This window comes from Meles meles, chromosome 11 (genome assembly GCF_922984935.1).
Source record: "Meles meles chromosome 11, mMelMel3.1 paternal haplotype, whole genome shotgun sequence".
NCBI classification, from domain to species: Eukaryota; Metazoa; Chordata; class Mammalia; order Carnivora; family Mustelidae; genus Meles; species Meles meles.
The window spans coordinates 92,780,394-92,800,536 of record NC_060076.1 but is presented as its reverse complement, the minus strand read 5'-3'; the positions used below and the strand labels follow the sequence as shown (position 1 = coordinate 92,800,536).

Sequence of the window (20,143 nt, the reverse complement as noted above, 5' to 3'; positions counted from 1 at the left end):
AGGATTCCCCGAACGCTTTCCCAACACGACACACACCGTCCCGGGCATGATTTTCCAACCGCACAGCAGTGCGAAAGCGACCTGGTGCAGCAGAAACCAGACTTCAAATTTTTGAATTTTGATCTCTTCCTGGGTGAGCAAGACGTGGTGCAGTCCTCTCTCGTGACACTGGGCATGGTAGCCCCACCATCGAGACGGTAAACAATGGATGCGCTCACAACCATTCTACACCCAACAACCACTGTCCTTCACCTTCTCTCTCTACAGCGTTCAACAGATTACATGAGATACTCAACACTTCCTGATAAAACAGGCTTCGTGTGAGATGATTCTGCCCAACCGTATGCTAATGTAAACGTTCTGAGCACATTTAAGGCAGACCAGGCTAAGCCATGCTGTTCAGCAGGTCAGATGTATCAAATGCATTTTTTGAATGATGATATTTGATATTTCCAACTTCCCATGGGCTTCTGGGGACCTAACCCCATGCCGAGTTGAGGAAGATTTGTACATGAAATGATCGTCACTGGGTCACTTGAATCAGAATGCCGAGACACAGAATTTTTATACGCGGTGATTCTATTTGGACAGAATTCCCAGCTGGAGCACAAAAAAATCTACCCTTAGAATTTCTGCCTGTTCAACGAACTGACAACCAGGCTATGGGGCAGAAAACAAAATGGTTAATCCTTCCCATACCTTTGTAAAAAAAAAATGCTCTTTAACTGCATTTCCTCTCATATCCTAGGTCTTGAAAAAGGCTTTAAGTGGGCTCATAAAAACCTCTGTCCCTCATTTCAATAATCAAAATATTTTAAAGTGTCAGGGCCACTGAATTACAGCAGGGATCAAACATTTTGACGGTGGACCAAATATTCTGACGGCTGTAATCAGAAGATGACGTTCTGTCAGGGTCGATAATAAATTTAACAGTTTCTTCTTTAAAAAGGTCTAGAAAGGAGGCTGCAGGAGAGAGCTGCTGACTTTCTGTATCAATTGAGACTTCTAAAATAAACTTACTATCAGTTTATAGATGGACTCAGCCTCACTGTTGTATGTTAGCTGGAATTTCATTCTGGTTAAATAATTGAGCTCGTGTACTCCACAGAGAGGTATGATTTCCACTCAGACCCAGCGCTCTGGAGAAAGAACAAAGACCCCGGGAGCTGCCTGGGATGGGCACAACCGGGATGGCTCAGGCTTGACACTTCTCAGACCAGGAGTGGAAACCCTCAGGCTAGCCCTGTGCTGTTCCTGGAGGAGCACATGTCCAGAAAGACCTCAGTGGGGACACTTGACATTTTTATACGGCGGTTTCTCTTTCTTGAGAAAAGTGTCTGAATCGAGCTTCACCCAGGTTAAAAACTGTTGGAAAGTGCCCTGATGCCAAATGCCAGATCTGCAAAATGGGCATGTAATCCCTCTTGACCCTGAAGCTGTATTTTTGTAACAGGTTCCAAAGGCCAGGGAACAACTGTTCAAAATCCTCTCCAAACCAGCCTCCAGTGAATGGGTACACTGAACAGCGGTATGCAACACTTGGTTAACAGGTGAGTATTTTTGGAGAACTCTGAGGCTAAAAAGGCAGCATTGTTCCATTTTTACCAGGAATTGGGAGGAAATGCTGACCTAAGTTACCCAGTAACTATCCTTAAAAAGGGCTTAACAATTAATTCTGGACACTTATCACGAGGGAAAACAAACAAGGGCATTTCATCTGTTTGGATACGGGAAATCAAATCACTCTCTCTCTCTGTGGTATATTATTTAAATATAGTGGGCGCAGGATAAACTTTACCTAAAACCCCCTAAGCCCACATAGCCTTGGGGAAAATGGAGTTAAACAGATAAGAAAGACTTGCTTCTCTACTTCTCTCCTTTCCTCCCACAAATGGCCTCTGCTTAAAGCAATTCCAAGATGTTATTTCTTTACTCGAAAACTGACTTTGTTTTGCAGAAGGTTCTGGAGGAGCAAATCTGACTCTGAGGATTCCGTTAATTTCCACAGGTTTTTTGGGGGGCGGCGGGTAGGGCATCAAGAGTAAGGATAGGCAATGCGGAATATTCTGAGATTCAGAAATCCCTGGAGAAGGTGCAGGAGGTCCGGAGGTTGGCACCCCATCCCTTTTTCAGCAAACCCAGCTGCTGTTTCCAGAGGGAAGATGGGGACTTCAGAGGAATCTCACCTGCTGGCTGTCCCCACCTGTGTGAGCTCAAAGAGGAAAGGAGACAGACTCCAGCCCCAAAGGGGTGCATTCCAGAGCCCAAGTGCTAAGACAGGCAAACTGGCAGAAAATCATAATCGAAATCGGAACAACTCATACCGCTGAGCAATGGCTCAGACATCCGCTTAGTCCAGTAATCTGTCAGGAGTGAATCATTTAAATACACCCTTGTTTAAAAACACGCAAATAGGACCCAAAATTATTTTCAAGAGAACAACAATTTGGAGAGCGAGGAAGCTCAAGGAGGCTATTTTGGCAGGTTACCAGGGTGGGAAAGGAAGAAATGCGAGTTCTCTTAGCTCTCTTTCCCCAGTGACCTCCTGCGGGCCCTAACTGCACACACCTGAGTTTGGGCAAGAATTTGGTCCAGGGTGAGCGGCAACACCCTCTGTGTCCCTCCCCTCGGGGGCCCGGCCACGTCTGAGGCTAAGGTGCCTCTGCACCGAGGACCGAGGACCCTACCCACACGCGACCCCCGTCCAGGCAGCCCGGTTCTGGGGGGTGCGGAGAGCACGTAGGACTGAAAACCTAATGATAAACCGTGTCTGCTTCCCAGCGGGAAGGACCGGGAGCTTCGCCTTCCCCTTCCAAGCCCCTCCGATCGTTCTGGGTAAAGCAGGAGCCCGCAGCTCGTGGAGCACCGAAATCGGAGTCCCCGAGGAGCTTTGTTCGCACGCAGACATCCGCACCCGGCGGGGAAGCCCCCGCGTGGCTCCGAGGCCGACGAAGCGCACCCGCGCCGCCTCGCCCACCCTCGCACCCGCCGGCCCCGCACGCGGCCTGGGCGCTGGGAGCGCGTGAGGGCGCGCGCCTCGCCCACCCGCCGCGCCGCTCACCTAGCACCACCGCGGCCACGGTGGACAGCAGCAGCCAGTTGTTCCTCAGGAAGCGCTTGCAGTCGCATCCCTTCCTCGCCGGCTTCCCCATGGCGGGCGCCGGGGCCGGGAGCCGCCGCCGCGGCCGCCGCTATTGTGCGCGGAGCTCGGCCGTGAGCGCGGGGACCGGCGGAGGCTCCGCGGCGCGGCGGGGGCGGGAGGCGGGTGCGCGCGGGCTACTGCGGCCGCCGCTGTCGCCGTCACCGCCGCTGTCACCTGAGACCGCGCGCCGCGCCTGCCGCCCGGGCCACCTCGCCGGCACTGCGCGTTGGGCGCGCCCGGCTCCTCCTGCCGCCGCCGCGCTCTGCGGCTCGGGGCCAACCAGCGAGGAAGGGGGGAGGAGCGGCAGGCGGGTGGGGGCGTGCGCCGTGCGCGCCGGGAGCCCGGGAGCCCGCAGCCCCACGCCCCGCCGGCCTTCACCTGGAGTCGCTCGCTTTTTTATTTATTTATTTATGTCCCGCCAGACCAGCTTTTCGGATCTGGGGTTTCCTCCTCGCGGAGCCCAGATGGGCGGAGCCGCCGTGGTTGGGCCGTGCGCCTGCACACCCGCTCCCCTCCGCGTTGCACACGCCTGCCCCCGGGCGCCGCGGAGCCCTCGCGGGTGGGGACAGGTGAGGGAACAGCTCTGTCGTGGGTGCCCTTTGCTCCCCGCCGCAGCCGTCTAGAACTCCTGAAGCCCCTAGCGGGAGGAGAAGAGAGCGGGCTGGGGGTGGGGGAGGCAGAGCCCGACTTGGTGAGCCCAAACCCCTACCCCCCCCCCATTATTAGTTCTTTCTCGGGGTGGTAGGAGGGGAGGCACCCGTAGGATGGCCTGTGGACACAGAGCTTGCAAGGGGCCCTCTTAGAAACTTGACTGGCTCTGTGGCCGCCCAAGGCCCCCACACTGTGAGACTTGGCAGAGTAACTAGGTGTGGGCGCCCGGCGGGGCGGTGCTGGGTGAAGGTGGGAGGGCCCATTCCTAAGGCCAAATGCACTGGGAAGGCAAACGGGGGAGTTGGAGAAACTCGGTAAGTGGTGCCAAATACATTACGCGAGCCCAAGTGAATTTTCTAATTCTCTTCAATTCTACCCCATTATTTCACCGTCACTTACACAAACTCTTTCCTTTCCTTTCCCACACCACCACCTCCGCAGCTCTAGGCTGCCTTCCTGTCAGCTTTCCTAACATTAAGTAAGATCTGCACCTTCTTTTTTTTTTTTTTTTTTTCTATTTTGGAGGCTACTCTCTGAATGGGGAGGGTGGGAGAGCTCCCCAACTGGATTATCTAATGACTAAGACCCCACAATTAGAGCTTCATTCCTTTGGCTGAAATTGATGGAAGCCTTCTTGAAGAGGTTATAATTCAGCTTTAAGAACCAGGTACACTTTAGTATGAATGATTTTTTTTTATCAGTTCTTCTCCAGAAACTAAATTTTGAGAGCAGGAAGGATAGAGGGGTATCAAGGTCACTTTGTGACTGAGCAGGATCTGAGGAAATGTCAGAAGGAGGGAAACTATCAAGAAAGAGGGGACAGAGATAACCCCACACACACACTCACACAAAAAACTGGAAGTACTCAGGTATCCAACAGGAAAAGAATGGCAAATATATTATGAAATTGTCGAGCAGTAGTACATTATGCAGCCTATAGAAAGGAAGTTTATGAAATTTTTAATTGCATGAGATAGCTTATGTTATGATATTATGAGGGGAAAAAAGATTACATTGTGCATACAGTTTGGTCACAACTCTGTAAAGCAAGCATAGAAAACAAAATCTTATACTTAGGAAAAAAAAGTCCAGAGGGAAATACGCCAAATTTTTAACAGTGGTTGTCTTTGGGTGATATAATAACGTGTTTGAATCTTTCTGCTTTATATCTTTGTGTATTTTCCCAGGTGTTTCCCATGAGCATCCCCGTGCCCATTACAGTTGTGGGTAGGGTTGTATCGAAGAGAGAAATGGGCCCTAAAGAGAGAAAAAAGTGGAAGAACTAAGATCAACTTTGTACATCACAACTTTTGACATCTAATAGAACAACCGCACCTGGGTTTTATGGGTAGGACGTTTAGGTTTAAACCCCAGTACCACCACTTACCAGGTGGGTAACTTTGGGCAAATTGCTTAAATTTCTTTGTCTGTCTCAGTTTCTACATCTGTAAGATGGAGGCATTAATATTATTTCTCTCATGGGGGTGTGGTAAGAGTTGAATACAATGTTTTTAAAAGACTTAGTGCCTGGCATACAGCAAGAACCATCCCCAGTTGTACTTGGAGATAATGGGAGGAGGTGCCTTTTACTCCCTCTCACCTGTGGCCTGCCTGTCAGGAATGCCCCCTGACCTACATCAGACCCACAAGAACCCTGGCATATTTATCAAGAGTAATTGCTGTTTAAAGTTGCCATGGACCCTAAATCTACTGCATTTTCACACCTAAGACTCCATAGAATATGTCACTGGCTTTATGCTTATTTAAATTATGCAATTTTAAAATAGTGCAATATAAAAAGATGAATAAAGCCAACATGTATACACTCATTCAAAGTAATAAAAATCTCCTAAATTAAATGTAAGAGTCAAGAATCTCCAAAGTTCGGGGCGCCTGGGTGGCTCAGTGGATTGGGCCGCTGCCTTCGGCTCAGGTCATGATCTCGGGGTCCTGGGATCGAGCCCCGCATCGGGCTCTCTGCTCTGCAGGGAGCCTGCTTCCTCCTCTCTCTCTGCCTGCCTCTCTGCCTACTTATGATCTCTCTCTCTGTCAAATAAATAAATAAAATCTTAAAAAAAAAAAAAAGAATCTCCAAAGTTCAAAGCAGGTAGGCCAAGGGAATTATAAACTGCATGCATGCCATTGCTCCTTGGCGGTTCCACTTTAGGTGGCAATAAAAAATAATTAATAAGCAGATATAATGCACTTGCCATGTGCCAGGCACCTTTCTAACCACTTTGCACATATTATCTCCCTTGATCCTCCCAACAGCTGGATGCCGTGGGGACTGTTGTTCTACCTCGTGGAACTGCTGGAAGAATCAGATGAGATACTGTGTGTCATTAACATCTTCATCTTACAGCTGAGAAATCTGGGGCACATAGAAGGTAAGGAGATTCCTTCAGTTCCCTTGGTTGGTAAGAGGAAAATCAAGGTGAACGAGGTGGTCTGGCTCAAGGTGAATGGACCACCTCTTATATGAGGAACAGATACAGAATTGTTAGGGAAAATTACTTGAGTTACTTTATGAAAGATCTTCAGGAGTCCATCCTTCCGAATCCAGGGGACATTAGGGTGTCTTGAAGTGCTGTTCTCAGGTGGAACCTGCCTGCATTTTATGGGGCAGTGACTGAACTCCTGAATTCATTTTCCGTGGCTACTACTGACTCCTAATTCTATGATATATTTGCCTGAGATAAGCAGTACTTACAGGTAGTAAGCATCACTTTAGGGGGAGATAGGAGACTTAGGGCTTTAGATTTATTTTTAAATTTTCATTGTCTATGATAGTCATGAATGCAAATGATCTCAAATTGGACAAAAGTTAAGAGACGTTTCTCTTGTAAGCTCTCTCTGAGGGGAGCTTGACCACTCAGGTCTTGGAACAAGAACTTCACTCTCCTGGGGTAAGACCTTAAAGCCAAGTAGAAGGAATTTGTAGGGTTTCCCCCCTCCAGTAGGTGTTAACATCTCCTTTTTTCCAGACCCCTCAGATGCCTTCAATCCTGCTGATACAAATCTTTGGCCATGTCTTAATACATTACATTTTGCCAGTGTGTTCCCCCCCCCCCAAACATTTAATCAACTCTGGCATTTCTTTTACTGCTATTGTTTCTTTCTTTTTTTCATCCTCAGTTGTTGAGTCATGGACTCTCTTGTTATGAAAGGAAAGAGACTTTGGCTTTGCCCTACAAGGTTATATCATCAGGTGACAGCATTGGCTTATATATTACTGGGACAGAAGTGAAAAGCATTCAGGGGCAAAAAGTAAGGCATCAGCTTCTGATCCCCTCCAGAAATAGTAAACTAGTTTTGGTCTACCATCATAAAACATATGCAGTTGGTTGCATTGTCCTCATGCTGTGGTAATGGGAAGAAGGAGGTCATGGGGTACCAGAGTCTCTTCAGCATCTCCTGCTGTGTAGCCATTCATGACTGATGGGTGGTAAGAAGGATGCTGTCAGCATATTCAATCTTTTTAGCAATCTCTTCCTTATTTAATTCATCTTGCAATTATAAATTAAAAGGTGAAAGAACTGTAATTCATTTAATCTTCACAATAATTCTCCAAGCAATATTTTATAAAGATGATTTGGCCTGAAGAGATTTATATATTATTTAGATGTCCTTGCAGGCTGAATTGAACAGAACTTTCCCCACAGGCTTTATTGCTTGCTTTGACAAACTGAAGAACAATTCTGTTTCATTTCAGAATATATAATACATATATATATATATGTATATATATATATATATATATACATATATATATATATATATATACATATATATATATATGTATGTATGTATTTATCTGCTTCGTAGAAACTGTGTGTCCTTGAGCAAGTTGTTTAACCTCTCTGAACCCCATTTCCTCATCTGAAGATACCATTTGAAGTAATAAATACAAATGGCTGATACATATTTGAAACATGAACAAGTTTTCAGTCTCACAAGTACTCAAGGAAATGAAAACTTAAACCAGTATTTGTTTGCCAGTTCAAGATATTTTAAGATAAAAGATTTTAAAATGTATAATTTTAACATTATAAATTGTAAACTTAGAGAAAGTATGTAGAAATGGGCAGCATCGCAGACTGCTGGTAGACCTAAAAAATGCTATGACTTTTCTGAGGCTTATTAAGTAGTTTGTAACATCTTTCATTAAAAGCCTTGGTATTCTTGAACTCAATCATTCTACCTCTTCAACTTTATTCCCCACAAAAAATGATGGTTGGGGGGTGGGCTGTCCATTCCAGTTCAGCTGGAAACAATTTCACTACCTAATAAAGTGGAGAGGGTAAAGATTGGTTAAGTGTGTAAAGCTATACTGGGCAATGGAACACCATTCAGGTATTGAAAAGCTTATTTAAGCAGGTAATTCAAAAATTACATGGAAAGATGGTAAGGACACACAGCTATTTTTTTTTTTTAATGTTTTGGGTTTTTTTTTCAAGATTTTATTTATTTATTTGACAGACAGAGATCACAAGTAGGCAGAGAGGCAGGCAGAGAGAGGGGGAAGCGGACTCCCCGCTGAGCAGAGAACCCAATGTGGGGCTCAATCCCAGGACCCTGAGATCATGACCTGAGCCGAAGGCAGAGGCTTTAACCCACTGAGCCACCCAGGTGCCCCCACAGCTATGTTTTGAAATGGCAAAAGTTAGTTATAAAACAGCAGGCGAATTGGTTTTTTTATGATGAGGCTCTAGTTATTTATTATTTGTATACCTGAAAATGTAAAACTTAAGATATGCATATTATAATTCCAATTAAGTCTGTGTGTGTGTGTGTGTGTGTGTTTAAGGGTAGTAATCTGAGTGCTTCTTTTTTTTTTAATTTTAAGACTTTATGTATTTGACAGAGCACAAGCAGGGGGAGGAGCAGTCAGGGGGAGAAGCAGGCTCCCCACTGAGCAGGGAGCTTAATGCAGGGCTTGATCCCAGAACCTTGGGATCATGACCTGAACTGAAAACAGATGCTTAGCTGACTGAGCCGCTCAGGCGCCCAGTAATCTGAATATTATTAATTTGTGAGCACATGTTCTTTGCTCTGCTAGGCCAAGGTGTTCATATGCTTGGGAGATTAGGATTTGCTATAGAAGGAATTTAAAGAACAAAATGTACTAACATTCCACTTCTACATGAAGTTTAGGATCATGCAGCAGGAAAGACTATTACCTCGAGAAAGAATGTTTCGTAGTCCTTCACCTCCTCATTAGAGTATCAGAATCCCAGCATGAAAGGTCCATCTCAGAGAATTCTCTGGAGTGGAGGAAGGACACCCCATTACCTATAAGCAGCTGTCCCTCCATTGAAGCAGGAGGTGAAGACACAGGGGGATTAGATGAGAGACTCACCACTTTCTGGTCGAGGGAATGGTGGGAAGACGAAAGGGAGAATAAAAGAGATGCTGGTCCGGTTTTCTCTCTCCAGGCTTTGTCGAGGAAGGCGGTGTATGTTAGACACAGGAGGGTGCCAGCTCTTTTTCTGACCACCCATTAAGGGGCTGCCTCCCAGACTGTTTCTTACCAACCTGGGGTGCAGCCGCATCAACACAAAGGTGGCAGGAAGTGTAGCCAGGCAGGGAAAGGACCTGAGATTTCACTTCCCAGGCACCCTCGGCTCCTGGGGGCAGGGATGCTGGACTGAGAGCCTCGGGATGGTCAGTGCCAGAGGAGGCGACTCTCAGAGTCTTGGGCTGGGGGAGTCCCATGTGAACGGGCCCGATACAGAGGCTCACTTATTTATTACTGTCAGTAGCTGAGGTCAGACTGAGGCTGTACTAGATGTCTTCAGCTCTAATGAAGACAAGAGAAAAAGCAGAATATATCTTCCCAACTGCACATTTTTTTTTAAATAAAGATTTTATTTATTTATTTGACAGAGAGAGAGATCACAAGTAGGCAGAGAGGAAGGCAGAGAGAGAGAGAGAGGAGGAAGCAGGCTCCCCGCGGAGCAGGGAGCCCGATGTGGGGCTCGATCCCAGGACCCTGAGATCATGACCTGAGCCGAAGGCAGCGGCCTAATCCACTGAGCCACCCAGGCGCCCCCCAACTGCACATTTTAACCAGGAAGACCTGCAAGGCAAGTTGCAAGCAGGGAACATATTCTGGACGCCAGGATCCAGACGAGTCCACACATCACCTTGGGTTGTTCATGTTTTAAAGTCTCTTTCATTTTGCAACAGATTCCCCATCCCCCCATTTCATTTGTTTGTTGAAGGGACTGGCTCATTTGTCCTATAAGATTCCCCCATACTAGATTTGGCTGATTGATTTTTCATGGTGGCAATTGATTTGTTTTCCTCCTGCTGTTCCTCTGAGCTGGTGGTTAGATCTAGAGGTCTGATTGCTAGCAGGGCCAAAATCCAACCAACGGTGGATTCTGATGTCAGCCTGATTCATCTGGGATAAATTCGCCGTCAACATTTTGAATATGGTTTGGCATCTGTTAGTGATGGTTGCTTAAGATCGCTTTATTTAATTTGTTCTCATTCTATCGTTCCTCTGAATATATCTGCCGGAATTCTTCTATAAAAAGAATTTTTACCTCATCAGCTATTTGGTTACCCTGAAATAGAGTTTGTCAGAAAAGGCAAGATCCGTGATTAACTTTTTCCCTTTGCTGGTTTTCTCAGTCATGAATTGGGGCCCTGGCATCCTCCAACAGTGACTGACATTGTTTTGTTCCCTTGTTTTTTTATGTGTGTTACGATGGACACTGCTTTAGGGTAATGATGCTTACTGGTGTTATTATGAATACTACTGTTGAACACTGATGGGCACTGTATTCGTGTTATTATGTCTACTAGTGTTCTTGTGAATACTTTTACTAGCGTTATAATGAAATGAAATGTATTATGTTATTATGAAACACATAAATCCATCCAAAACATATAAATCTGTGTGCGCATATGTAACTGATTGAAACACATAAATCCACATGTTTCAATCAGTTATACATGTGCACACAGATTTTATACGTTTTGGATATATTTATGTGTTTCAATCAGTTACGATCGTTACCCTTTTCCTTGCTCAAATTGTCGCATCTTTAGCTAACGGGAGTGCATTCATTTTGGCTCCCGTGTCCTTTGGCCAAACCATTTGTCTTCAAACAGTGTTCTTATTTTCTGGCTCAACAAGATGTCCCAGGACGTTCTTGTACATTTCTTGCCCTGGAAGCAGCCATTTCCCCGAAGTCTCTGGGTTCCTTTTTGTGGAGAATAGTGTTTAGAAACTGTAGTCTCGGTGATGGGGTACTCATCTCTACCAGGTTCTGGTTTGTTTCACTTAGCTTAAGGTCCTCACGGCTCATCTGTGTTGACATGAGTCAGAATTCCCTCCTTTTCACAGCTGGATAATTTCCATTTGTGTATCCGCTCATCCACTGAACACCTGGGCTGTGAATAATGCGGCTGTGAAAATGGGTGTATCACTATCTGCTCAAGTCCCTGCTTTCAGTTCTTTCGTTTATATACCAAAGTAGAATTCTTTGGGGGTAATTCTCTGGGTTATATATATATTTTAAGGATTTTATTTATATAGTTGTCAGAGAGACAGAGAGACCATGAACAAGCAGGGGAAGTGTCAGACAGAAGGAGCAGCAGACTCCCCGCTGAGCAAGGAGCCTGATGAGGGACTCGATTCCAGGATCCTGGGATCATGACCTGAGCCAAAGGCAGATGCTTAACTGACTGAGCCACCCAGGCATCCTCTATGTATAATATTTTGAGGAACTGCCATACTGGTTTCGCCAGTGGCTGCGCCAGTTTACATTCCCACCAGCAGTGCGTGAGGGTTCCAGTATGTCCACATCCTCACCAACACTCATTCTTTTCTCTTTGTTCATCTTAATTGTAGCATCCCAATGTGTGTGAGTCAATTCAAATTTAACACTGCAGAGTTCTGACCACACTTCTTTGATTGTACTCATGTCACTTTCTCTTTACTTTGGAAATCTTGGCTCTTAAAGGCCTTAAGTATTTATTTCCTAATTCTATAATGTACGTGTAATAGTAAAAAACAAAAAAAAATATATATATATATCATATATATAGTCAGATACCATAACATATATATATATATAACCATAACATATACATATATACACACACATATATATATACACATATATATATGTATATATATACATATATATATATGGCTCAGTTGGTTAAACATCCGACTCTTGATTTCAACTCAGGGTTGTGAGATCGAGCCCCATATCGGGCTCTACACTGGGCATGGAGCCTGCTTGAGATTCTCTGTCTCTGTCTCTGTCTCTCTCTCTCTGTCACTCCTCTCTCTCTTTCTTTTAAATTTTTTTTTTTTTTTAGATTTTTATTTATTTATTTATTTGACAGAGAGAGATCACAAGTAGACAGAGAGGCAGGCAGAGAGAGAAGCAGGCTCCCTGCCGAGCAGAGAGCCCGATGCGGGACTCGATCCCAGGACCCTGAGATCATGACCTGAGCCGAAGGCAGCGGCCCAACCCACTGAGCCACCCAGGCGCCCCTCCCTCTTTCTTAAAAAAGAAAAAAAATTGTGTGTGTGTGTGTGTGTGTGTCTGTGTGTATCAACACTACTTCTAATAGTAAGACCACTGAATGCAGCTTAAGCTTTCTTTGTGGTGCTTTTGACCCCAGAATATATCCCTCAAGGTATATACAGTAAATTCCTGTGTTCAGTGGTCCCTTGAGGTAATTATTTTCCCCTGTGTGGTTATGCCATCAGTTTGAATGAAAGTATGGAAAACATTTACATAGTTCAGTCAAAACTAAAAGAGCACAGAGAATTCTCCTCTTAGTCTTCATCTCCTCTCCGTCTCCCCATATGTAATTCTTCGTAGCTGTCTATTATGCTGTTCATCCTTCAGTTGGTTCTTTTTAAAAAACACAAACAAAATATTTACATTTTTACTCTCCCAGCCTTTATTACACAAAAGTAACATTGTCTAAGCCCTGTTCTATGCCTCACTTTGTTTCATTTATCCTGGTGCTCGCTCAATATTCTGATACAGACATCTTGCTCATTCCTTTTTCTGTTCAGTACTCCTTTGTGTAGCTATTGGTATGAAGAATTCTTCCTCATTCCTTTGAAATGCTACAGGATACTATATTGTGTGGCTAGACCCAGAGTTGTTTTTTTTTTTTTTTTTTTAAAGATTTTATTTATTTATTTGACAGAGAGAGATCACAAGTAGGCAGAGAGGCAGGCAGAGAGAGTGAGAGGGAAGCAGGCTCCCTGCCGAGCAGAGAGCCCGATGTGGGACTCGATCCCAGGACCCTGAGATCATGACCTGAGCCGAAGGCAGCAGCTTAAACCACTGAGCCACCCAGGCGCCCCTGTTGTTTTTTTTTTTAAACAAGCTTCCTACTGATAGACATCTGGTTTGTTTACAGTATTTCGCTATTACAATTAATATCAAAGGGATAGCATTTACCTCACTCAGAGGTGTGCTGGCAAGTGTTTCCCAGCAAACTCTCCAAGAGAAAAAAAAAAAAAAAGAAGAAAAGAAAAGCTAAAGAAAAAAAGAAAAAAGAAGAAGCCTTGATTTTTTTGTTTTTGATATAATTTATTTCTTTGTTTTTGATCTAATTTATTTAGCTTTACATCTGTATAATTTCATTTTATTTTGTTTTAAGAGAGAGAGGGAAAGAGCGTGAGTGGTGGGGAGGGGCAGAAGAAGGGGGTAAGAGAGAATCTTAAGCAGACTCCACACTGAGTGCAGAGCCCCGCATGGGACTAGATCTCATGACCCTGAGATTATGGCCAGAGCCAAAGCCAAGAGTTGGACGCTCTAATTGAGCCACTCAGGTGTCCGTAATTTTATTTTAAAAAATGGAAGTGTTGGGTCGCCTGGGTGGCTCAGTGGGTTAAAGCCTCTGCCTTCGGCCCAGGTCATGATCTCAGGGTCCTGGGATCGAGCCCCGCATTGGGTTCTTTGCTTGGCGGGGAGCCTGCTTCTCCCTCTCTCTCTGCCTGCCTCTCTGCCTACTTGTGATCTCTGTCTGTCAAATAAACAAATAAAATATTTTTTTAAAAAAATGGAAGGGCTTAGGGGCAACTGGGTGGCTCAGTTGGTTAGCGTCTGCCTTCAGCTCAGGTTATGGTTTCAGGCTCCTGGGCTCAAGCAGGGCGTTGGGCTCCCTACTCAGCGGGGAGCCTGTTGCTCCTTCTCCCTCTGCGGCCCCACCTCATGATCTCTTTGTCTCTCAAACAAACAAATAAATATTAAAATAAACAGAGATTTTTAACAGCCAGCTCCCAGATATTCCTGAAAGTTAAACAGTCAGCTCTTGTGAGCCAGTACGAGCCATTTCACCATTAAATCCACACCTCATTTCAGTATCTGAATAGAAATTTCTATATGCCTAAGCTAGAGATCCATCAGTTTTTCTCTCAAGAAGAGAAGTTCAAAGGTAGACAACCTAGTGCTTATGTTGGAGCTCCATGGTGGTTGGTATCCCATGCTCCTTCCTCTCTGCTCTGCTCTCTTAGCCTCATGGTCCAAAGTGGCTGATGGAGCGCCAGATATCATGTCCATATGCCAGACAGCAGGAGGAAGGAAGTGAAGAAAGGATCTGTGGACTCGTTACTTTTTAGGATATTCCCGGAGGCCCCATCTAGCACTCTGCTTACAATTTGCCGTGCAGCACTTGGCTACCTGGTCCTATCAAGCTGTAAGAAAAGCTGGAAAATGGGGACAATTGTGCAGATTGCTGCCTCAAATAAAATCGGTTTTTTCTTTTCTAATTTACTAGGTAAAAAATGAAAAATGAATATTGGCTAGGCAACTAGCAACCTGTACCCCTTCTCACGAAATCTTTTAAGCTCAGCCCCTCCAAAAAGCCACCTTCAATTATGTCTTATCTCCATCTCTTCTATGAGCTCCAGTGATGTGCCAGTGATCATTTTAGAAATGACACACATATTTTCTGAATCATTGTTTTGGTGTTTTATGTGTATGTCCGCCTCCCAGTTCCTAATCCACTAATGATTATATGCAGTTATAAATTCTTATGGGCAAAGTCTGTATTTTACATTTCTTTTTTGTTTCTCTTACACCTTAAAAAAGATTTTTAAGGTATAAAATGACGTTAGTGATATCTATAGTTTTATTGGAAGAAACAAAGAAACAGTACACATGAAAGACTAAAATGTACAGTGTTATGTACACGTCCACCTCGCTCTCTTTCTCTTCCTCCCTCTTTTCTATTATCCTTCTTTCTTCTGGTTAAATATAAAGGGAAGCCAAGGGAAGATGGAATGCTAATATTTTATCTTGGCTGGGGAACGCCATGTATAAATTACTGGTGGTTTTTGGGACCTGGAACTAGAAACATCTGCGTACGTTGGGTCCAGTTCCTCTGTTCTGGGTGTATCACGAGAATGACTCTTTAAGTACACACCTAGTATCCTACCTGCTTTTAATATATATTCATTTTCCCTGTCTTTGAACTTTGTAATTGTAAAATCACACCTCAGGCTTTATTGAGTCTGGCTTCTTTCAGTGCACATGACATTTGTGAAATTCACCCATGCTGTTTTGTCATAGCAATAGTTTTCTTTGTATGACTGTGTCACAATTATTAACCCATTACGTTGTTGACAGACATTGGGTTATGTCCGTTTTTTGACTATTATAAATAGTCCTGCTGTGAACATTTTTGGGCCTGTTTTTTGGTACAGCGTGTTGGGTATGTGTTGGGCATATAGCTCGTTATGGGAGTGCTGGGTCATAGGGTATGCTTATGTTCAGGTTTATGAGATGTTTCCAGATTGTTTCCAAAGTGGCTGTACCAAACGATATTCCCATCAGCACTGTGCTAGAGTTCGGTTGTTCCCCATCTTGACCAATACTCTACCTAGACTCTTGTTTGAGACCAAAGTGCCCATTGACTTCGCTGTTGGTCGTGTTGGTGGCGACAGCTTTCTGTGAATTTCCCTCAGGCAAAGAGTGATTCCACATCCAAAGTCCAGTGCCTTCTGCTGGGAGTAGATCTGTGGGATGGTGATGGTGCTGGTGATGGAGGAGGTGGTCATGGTGGTGACGGTGGGGTGGAGACAATTTCCAAGGGCCATCCCAACTCGGAAGTTTCTTGCAAGACTAATTGAGGCCTGAATTGCAGAATTTTCCCCTGTCCAGTCCTATGTCCCTCACACCTTGAAGATGTTTTACTGCCCAGCCAACCTCTTAGTATATAAGTTTGGAAGTGCCAGATGATGTTTCTCTGGGACAGTGATTAGGACAGTATTGTTAGATTGAAAAAAATTTTACTTTTGGCCCTTCTGGTGGGCATGTGATTGTAGTTTTATTGTCCATTTCTGCAATGGCTAATGAGAAGGAGCACCTTTTCATATATTTAATGGGAATCTGTCTCCTCTTTCGTGAAGCGGCTGTTCAGGTCTTGGCTCCCTCTTCTATCAGGTTATGCATCGTATTCTTTGCTTGATATGAGCCCTTTGCTGGGTAGATGTATTTCAAGGATCTTTTCTCACCATGGCTTGCCTTTTTTACTCCCTAAATGATTTCTTCTCATTTCCTGAATTTTAAAATTTTAATGTGATCCTGTTTAACAAAATTTTCTGTTAAGTTTGGTGCATACTGAGTTTGTTGAGGAAATACTTGTGCACCCCAAGAGCACAAAGATATAAGGTGTTCTATTCTTAAAAGCTTTATTGTTTTACTTCTCTCCTTTGATATAGAATCTTCCTGGAATTCCTACTTTGAATGGTGTGAGGTAGGGGTCAAGATCCATTTTTCTCTATATGGCTATCCAGGCAATCCAGCAACACTGATCAAAGACATCATCCTTTCTCCAGAGCACAGCAATGTCCCTTTTGTATGTGTGTATGTGTGGCTCTGTTTCTGGATTCTCTATTTTGTTCCATCTGCCTATTTGTCTGTCTTTCTACCAATCCCCACTTTGTTTAAATTACTGTAGCTTTATAATTAGCTTGGATACTTGATATATATCCTCTTTTTCTCTTTAAAAAAAACAAAGAGAATGATCTTGCCTATTCATGATCCTTTGGATTTTCAATTTTAGACAGTTTGTGAATGCACACACAAAAATTTTCTGGGGTCTTTTTTCTGTATCAGTTCCGGGGAGAGTTGGCATCTTTATGATATACCAAGTTTGTGGATTTTGAGTCTTTTAATACGTGAACCTGGTATATTCCTTCATTATTTAGGTCCTCCCTCATTTTTTTTTAAGTTATAATTTTCTGTGTAGCTATCTTGTGCATCTTTCACAAGAGGTCTCACAAAAACATCTAGGCTTTTATGATTGTAAATGATATCTTTAAAATTATTATATTCTTGGTGGCTTAGTGGGTTAAAGCCTCTGCCTTCGGCTCAGGTCATGATCCTGGGGTCCTGGGATCAAGCCCCGCATCGGGCTCTCTGCTCAGTGGGAAGCCTGCCTCCCCCCCTCTCTCTGCCTGCTTGTGATCTCGGTCAAATGAATTTTTAAAAATGCAATTATTTATATTCTAATTGTTTATTAATGATATCTAGAAAACAATTGATTTTTAAAAGGTTTTTAAATTTATTTATTTGAGAGGGGGAGTGAGAGAGAGAGAGAGCATAGGCAGGGGGAGATGGGCAGAGGGAGAAGGAGAAATAGACTCCCCCACTGAGCAGGGAGCCTGATGCAGGGCTCGATCCCAGGACCCTGAGATCATGACCTGAGCCAAAGGCAGATGCTTAACAAACTGAGCCACTTAGGAGCCCCCACAATTGTTTTTTGTTATATTAATTTTCTTTCCAGCAATCTTGCTAAATTCATTTATTTTAATTCTAGTAAGTGTCTATATATTATTTCTGATTTTTTTAGATGTATAAATATGTTATTTGTAAACAATGACAATTTTAGTTCTTTCCTTTTTATCCTTCTGTTTCCTTTTCTTGCCCTGGTTAGTACATTGAGTAGATGTGGTGGTAATAGATATCCATGTCTTCTTCCTGGTCTTAGGAGGAAAACTTTCAATATTTTACCTTAAATAAGATATGCCCTATTTCTTATCAGATTATGAAAGTCCCTTCTAGTTAGCTAAGTGTTTTCCTAATAAATGTGCGTTGAATTATATCAACTGAGCTTTTTTGCCTTTATAGAGATAATTATATGATTTTTCCCTCTTTTTCTGTCAATGTGGTGAATTATGGTAATTATAATTGAATGTTAAACACTTGCATTCCCGGATTAAGCCCAGCTTGGTCATGATGTACTATCCTTTTTATGTTTTCTTTCCTGATTAAATTTGCTAATTTTATTTTCTATTTTTAAGATTTTATTTATTTTAGAGCATGAGTGGGGCGGGGTTGGGGGTAGAGGGAGGAGAAGAAAGAATCTCAAGCAGTCTATGAGGGGCTCCATTTCACAACCCCGAGATCATGACCTGAGCCTAAACCAAGAGTCAGTGCTTAACCCACTGACCCACCGAGGCATCCTTACTAATTGTAAAAATAAGTTTTGCTTTTAGGTTCATGAGCTGTTTATTAGCATAATACTTTACTCTCTTACAAAGCTCTCTGCTCAGCAGGGAGCCTGCTTCCTCCTCTCTCTCTCTCTCTCTGCCTACTTGTGATCTGTGTTTGTCAAATAAATAATGAAATTCTATTGTAACTGTGGATTTGTCTATTTTCTGGTGCTGTCAGTTTTTAACTCTTTGTGTATCCGAGTTGTATTATTTGATACACACAGCTTTAGAATAGATGATTTTGTGATGTATTGAGACTTATTCTTATGAAATATCCCTCTTAATCCTGAGTAGTGCTTACTATCTAATTACTGTCCTCTTTTCTAATACTAGTGTAGTTATGCCACCTTTATTTTAATTAGTGTTTTCATGGTATATAATTTTCTATACTTTTTCATTTTTTTGGAAGGAAGCGTATTTTATGTACAGATGCCTTCCATCATACCTGATGTAACTGGCCAATCCAGACTGGCCAGGCCTGGTTGGGGTCCACGTGGAATGTTGAGGTGTTCACCAGGGCTTGTGAGAGCTGATAGATCCATGGTCGCTGGGCAGCTCAGTACTGTGGAGGGGCTGCTGTGATCCTCTGTACAGCTTGGCTTTGGGCTAATCTCCGGGAGGCTGGGTGAGGGGGTGGTGGAGTTGCTGCTCAGTGACCTGAGTCTGCAACTTACTTTCCACAGCCTCCAGTGAGAGACTGTGCTGTGTCCACCTGTCATCTGATACGGGTGAGTTTCTTATTTATATTCAGACTTGTTCAATCTGTTAGAAGTCAACTTTATGTAAGACGTGGTTTTAAAGCAGTTCACAGAAAAACTGGCTGCACAGATTTAGGAATAATTCTAGATAGTTGACGAGTTTAGCATTGTTAAAAGGAGTATGCAAGGATTGAGAAATTTTTAGATGCCAGGCTAGAAAATCCTTAAATATGCTTAGCCTTACAGACTTACAGAAAGGTGAAAAGAACATTTTTCTTTTATGAAATATTGCTCTTAATCTTTAGTAATGGCTTATATCTAAAAGTCTTGCAAGACTGGTCTCCTTTTTAATAGCTTTGTTTTAAAAAGTGTCTTCATGATATATACTTTTCTTAATGTTTAAAACTTCTATGTCCTTATTATTTAAGGTGTGTCTTTTGAAAGTAGGAAACAGTTGGCTTTGATTTTATTTCCAGTCTGAAAAGCTTAGCTCTTACATTGTGTATTTATTTGTGCCTAATTCAGTTACTAATATATTTTGAATTCTACCAACTTAATATTTGTTTCACCTGTTTTATGCTCCTTTTTTTCTTTCATTACTTGCTTCTTTTTGGCTTAAATTTTTTTTTTATCATTCTTATCAACTTGTTGGTTATACATTCTTTATTTCTGGAGATTATTACTATATTCATTCTCGAATTATTAGTGTCTAATACAAATTGGTACTTCTACATAGTGACAGGACCTTGGAATGTATGAGCCCTACCCTTTGATGTTTATGTTGTCGTGCATTTTAATTTTACACAAATATAAAATTCCACAAGACAGAATTAGTAGTAATATTGGTGTTTTCTTCATGTAGTCCACATTCATTTAGGTTTACTTATATATTTACATTTTCTGGTGCTCCTAATTCCTTCCTAAATTCTGTATTTCTGTTTGGGATAATTTTTCTTTTCTTTTTTTTTCCTTGAAGATTATTTATTTATTTGACAGACAGAGATCACAAGTATGCAGAGAGAGAGGGGGAAGCAGGCTCCCCACTGAGCAGAGAGCCTGATGCAGGGCTCCATCCCAGGACTCTGGGATCATGACCTGAGCCAAAGGCAGAGGCTTAACCCACTGAGCCACCCAGGTGCCCCTCATTTTTCTTTTTCTTGGAGA

The 20,143-nt window shown here is 43.2% G+C and overlaps 1 protein-coding gene across 1 annotated transcript in view; it reads right to left on the bottom strand.

The window, feature by feature from the left end:
• The window catches only part of SLC1A1 (solute carrier family 1 member 1), a 77,667-nt gene extending 74,318 nt beyond the window's left edge, over positions 1–3,349 (bottom strand). The window contains exon 1 of the mRNA XM_046022194.1: positions 3,062–3,349. Within this exon, the coding sequence (XP_045878150.1) occupies positions 3,062–3,152 (91 nt within the window). The 5' untranslated portion in view covers positions 3,153–3,349. The remainder of the gene's footprint in view (positions 1–3,061) is intronic.
• Positions 3,350–20,143: the final 16,794 nt, after the last annotated feature.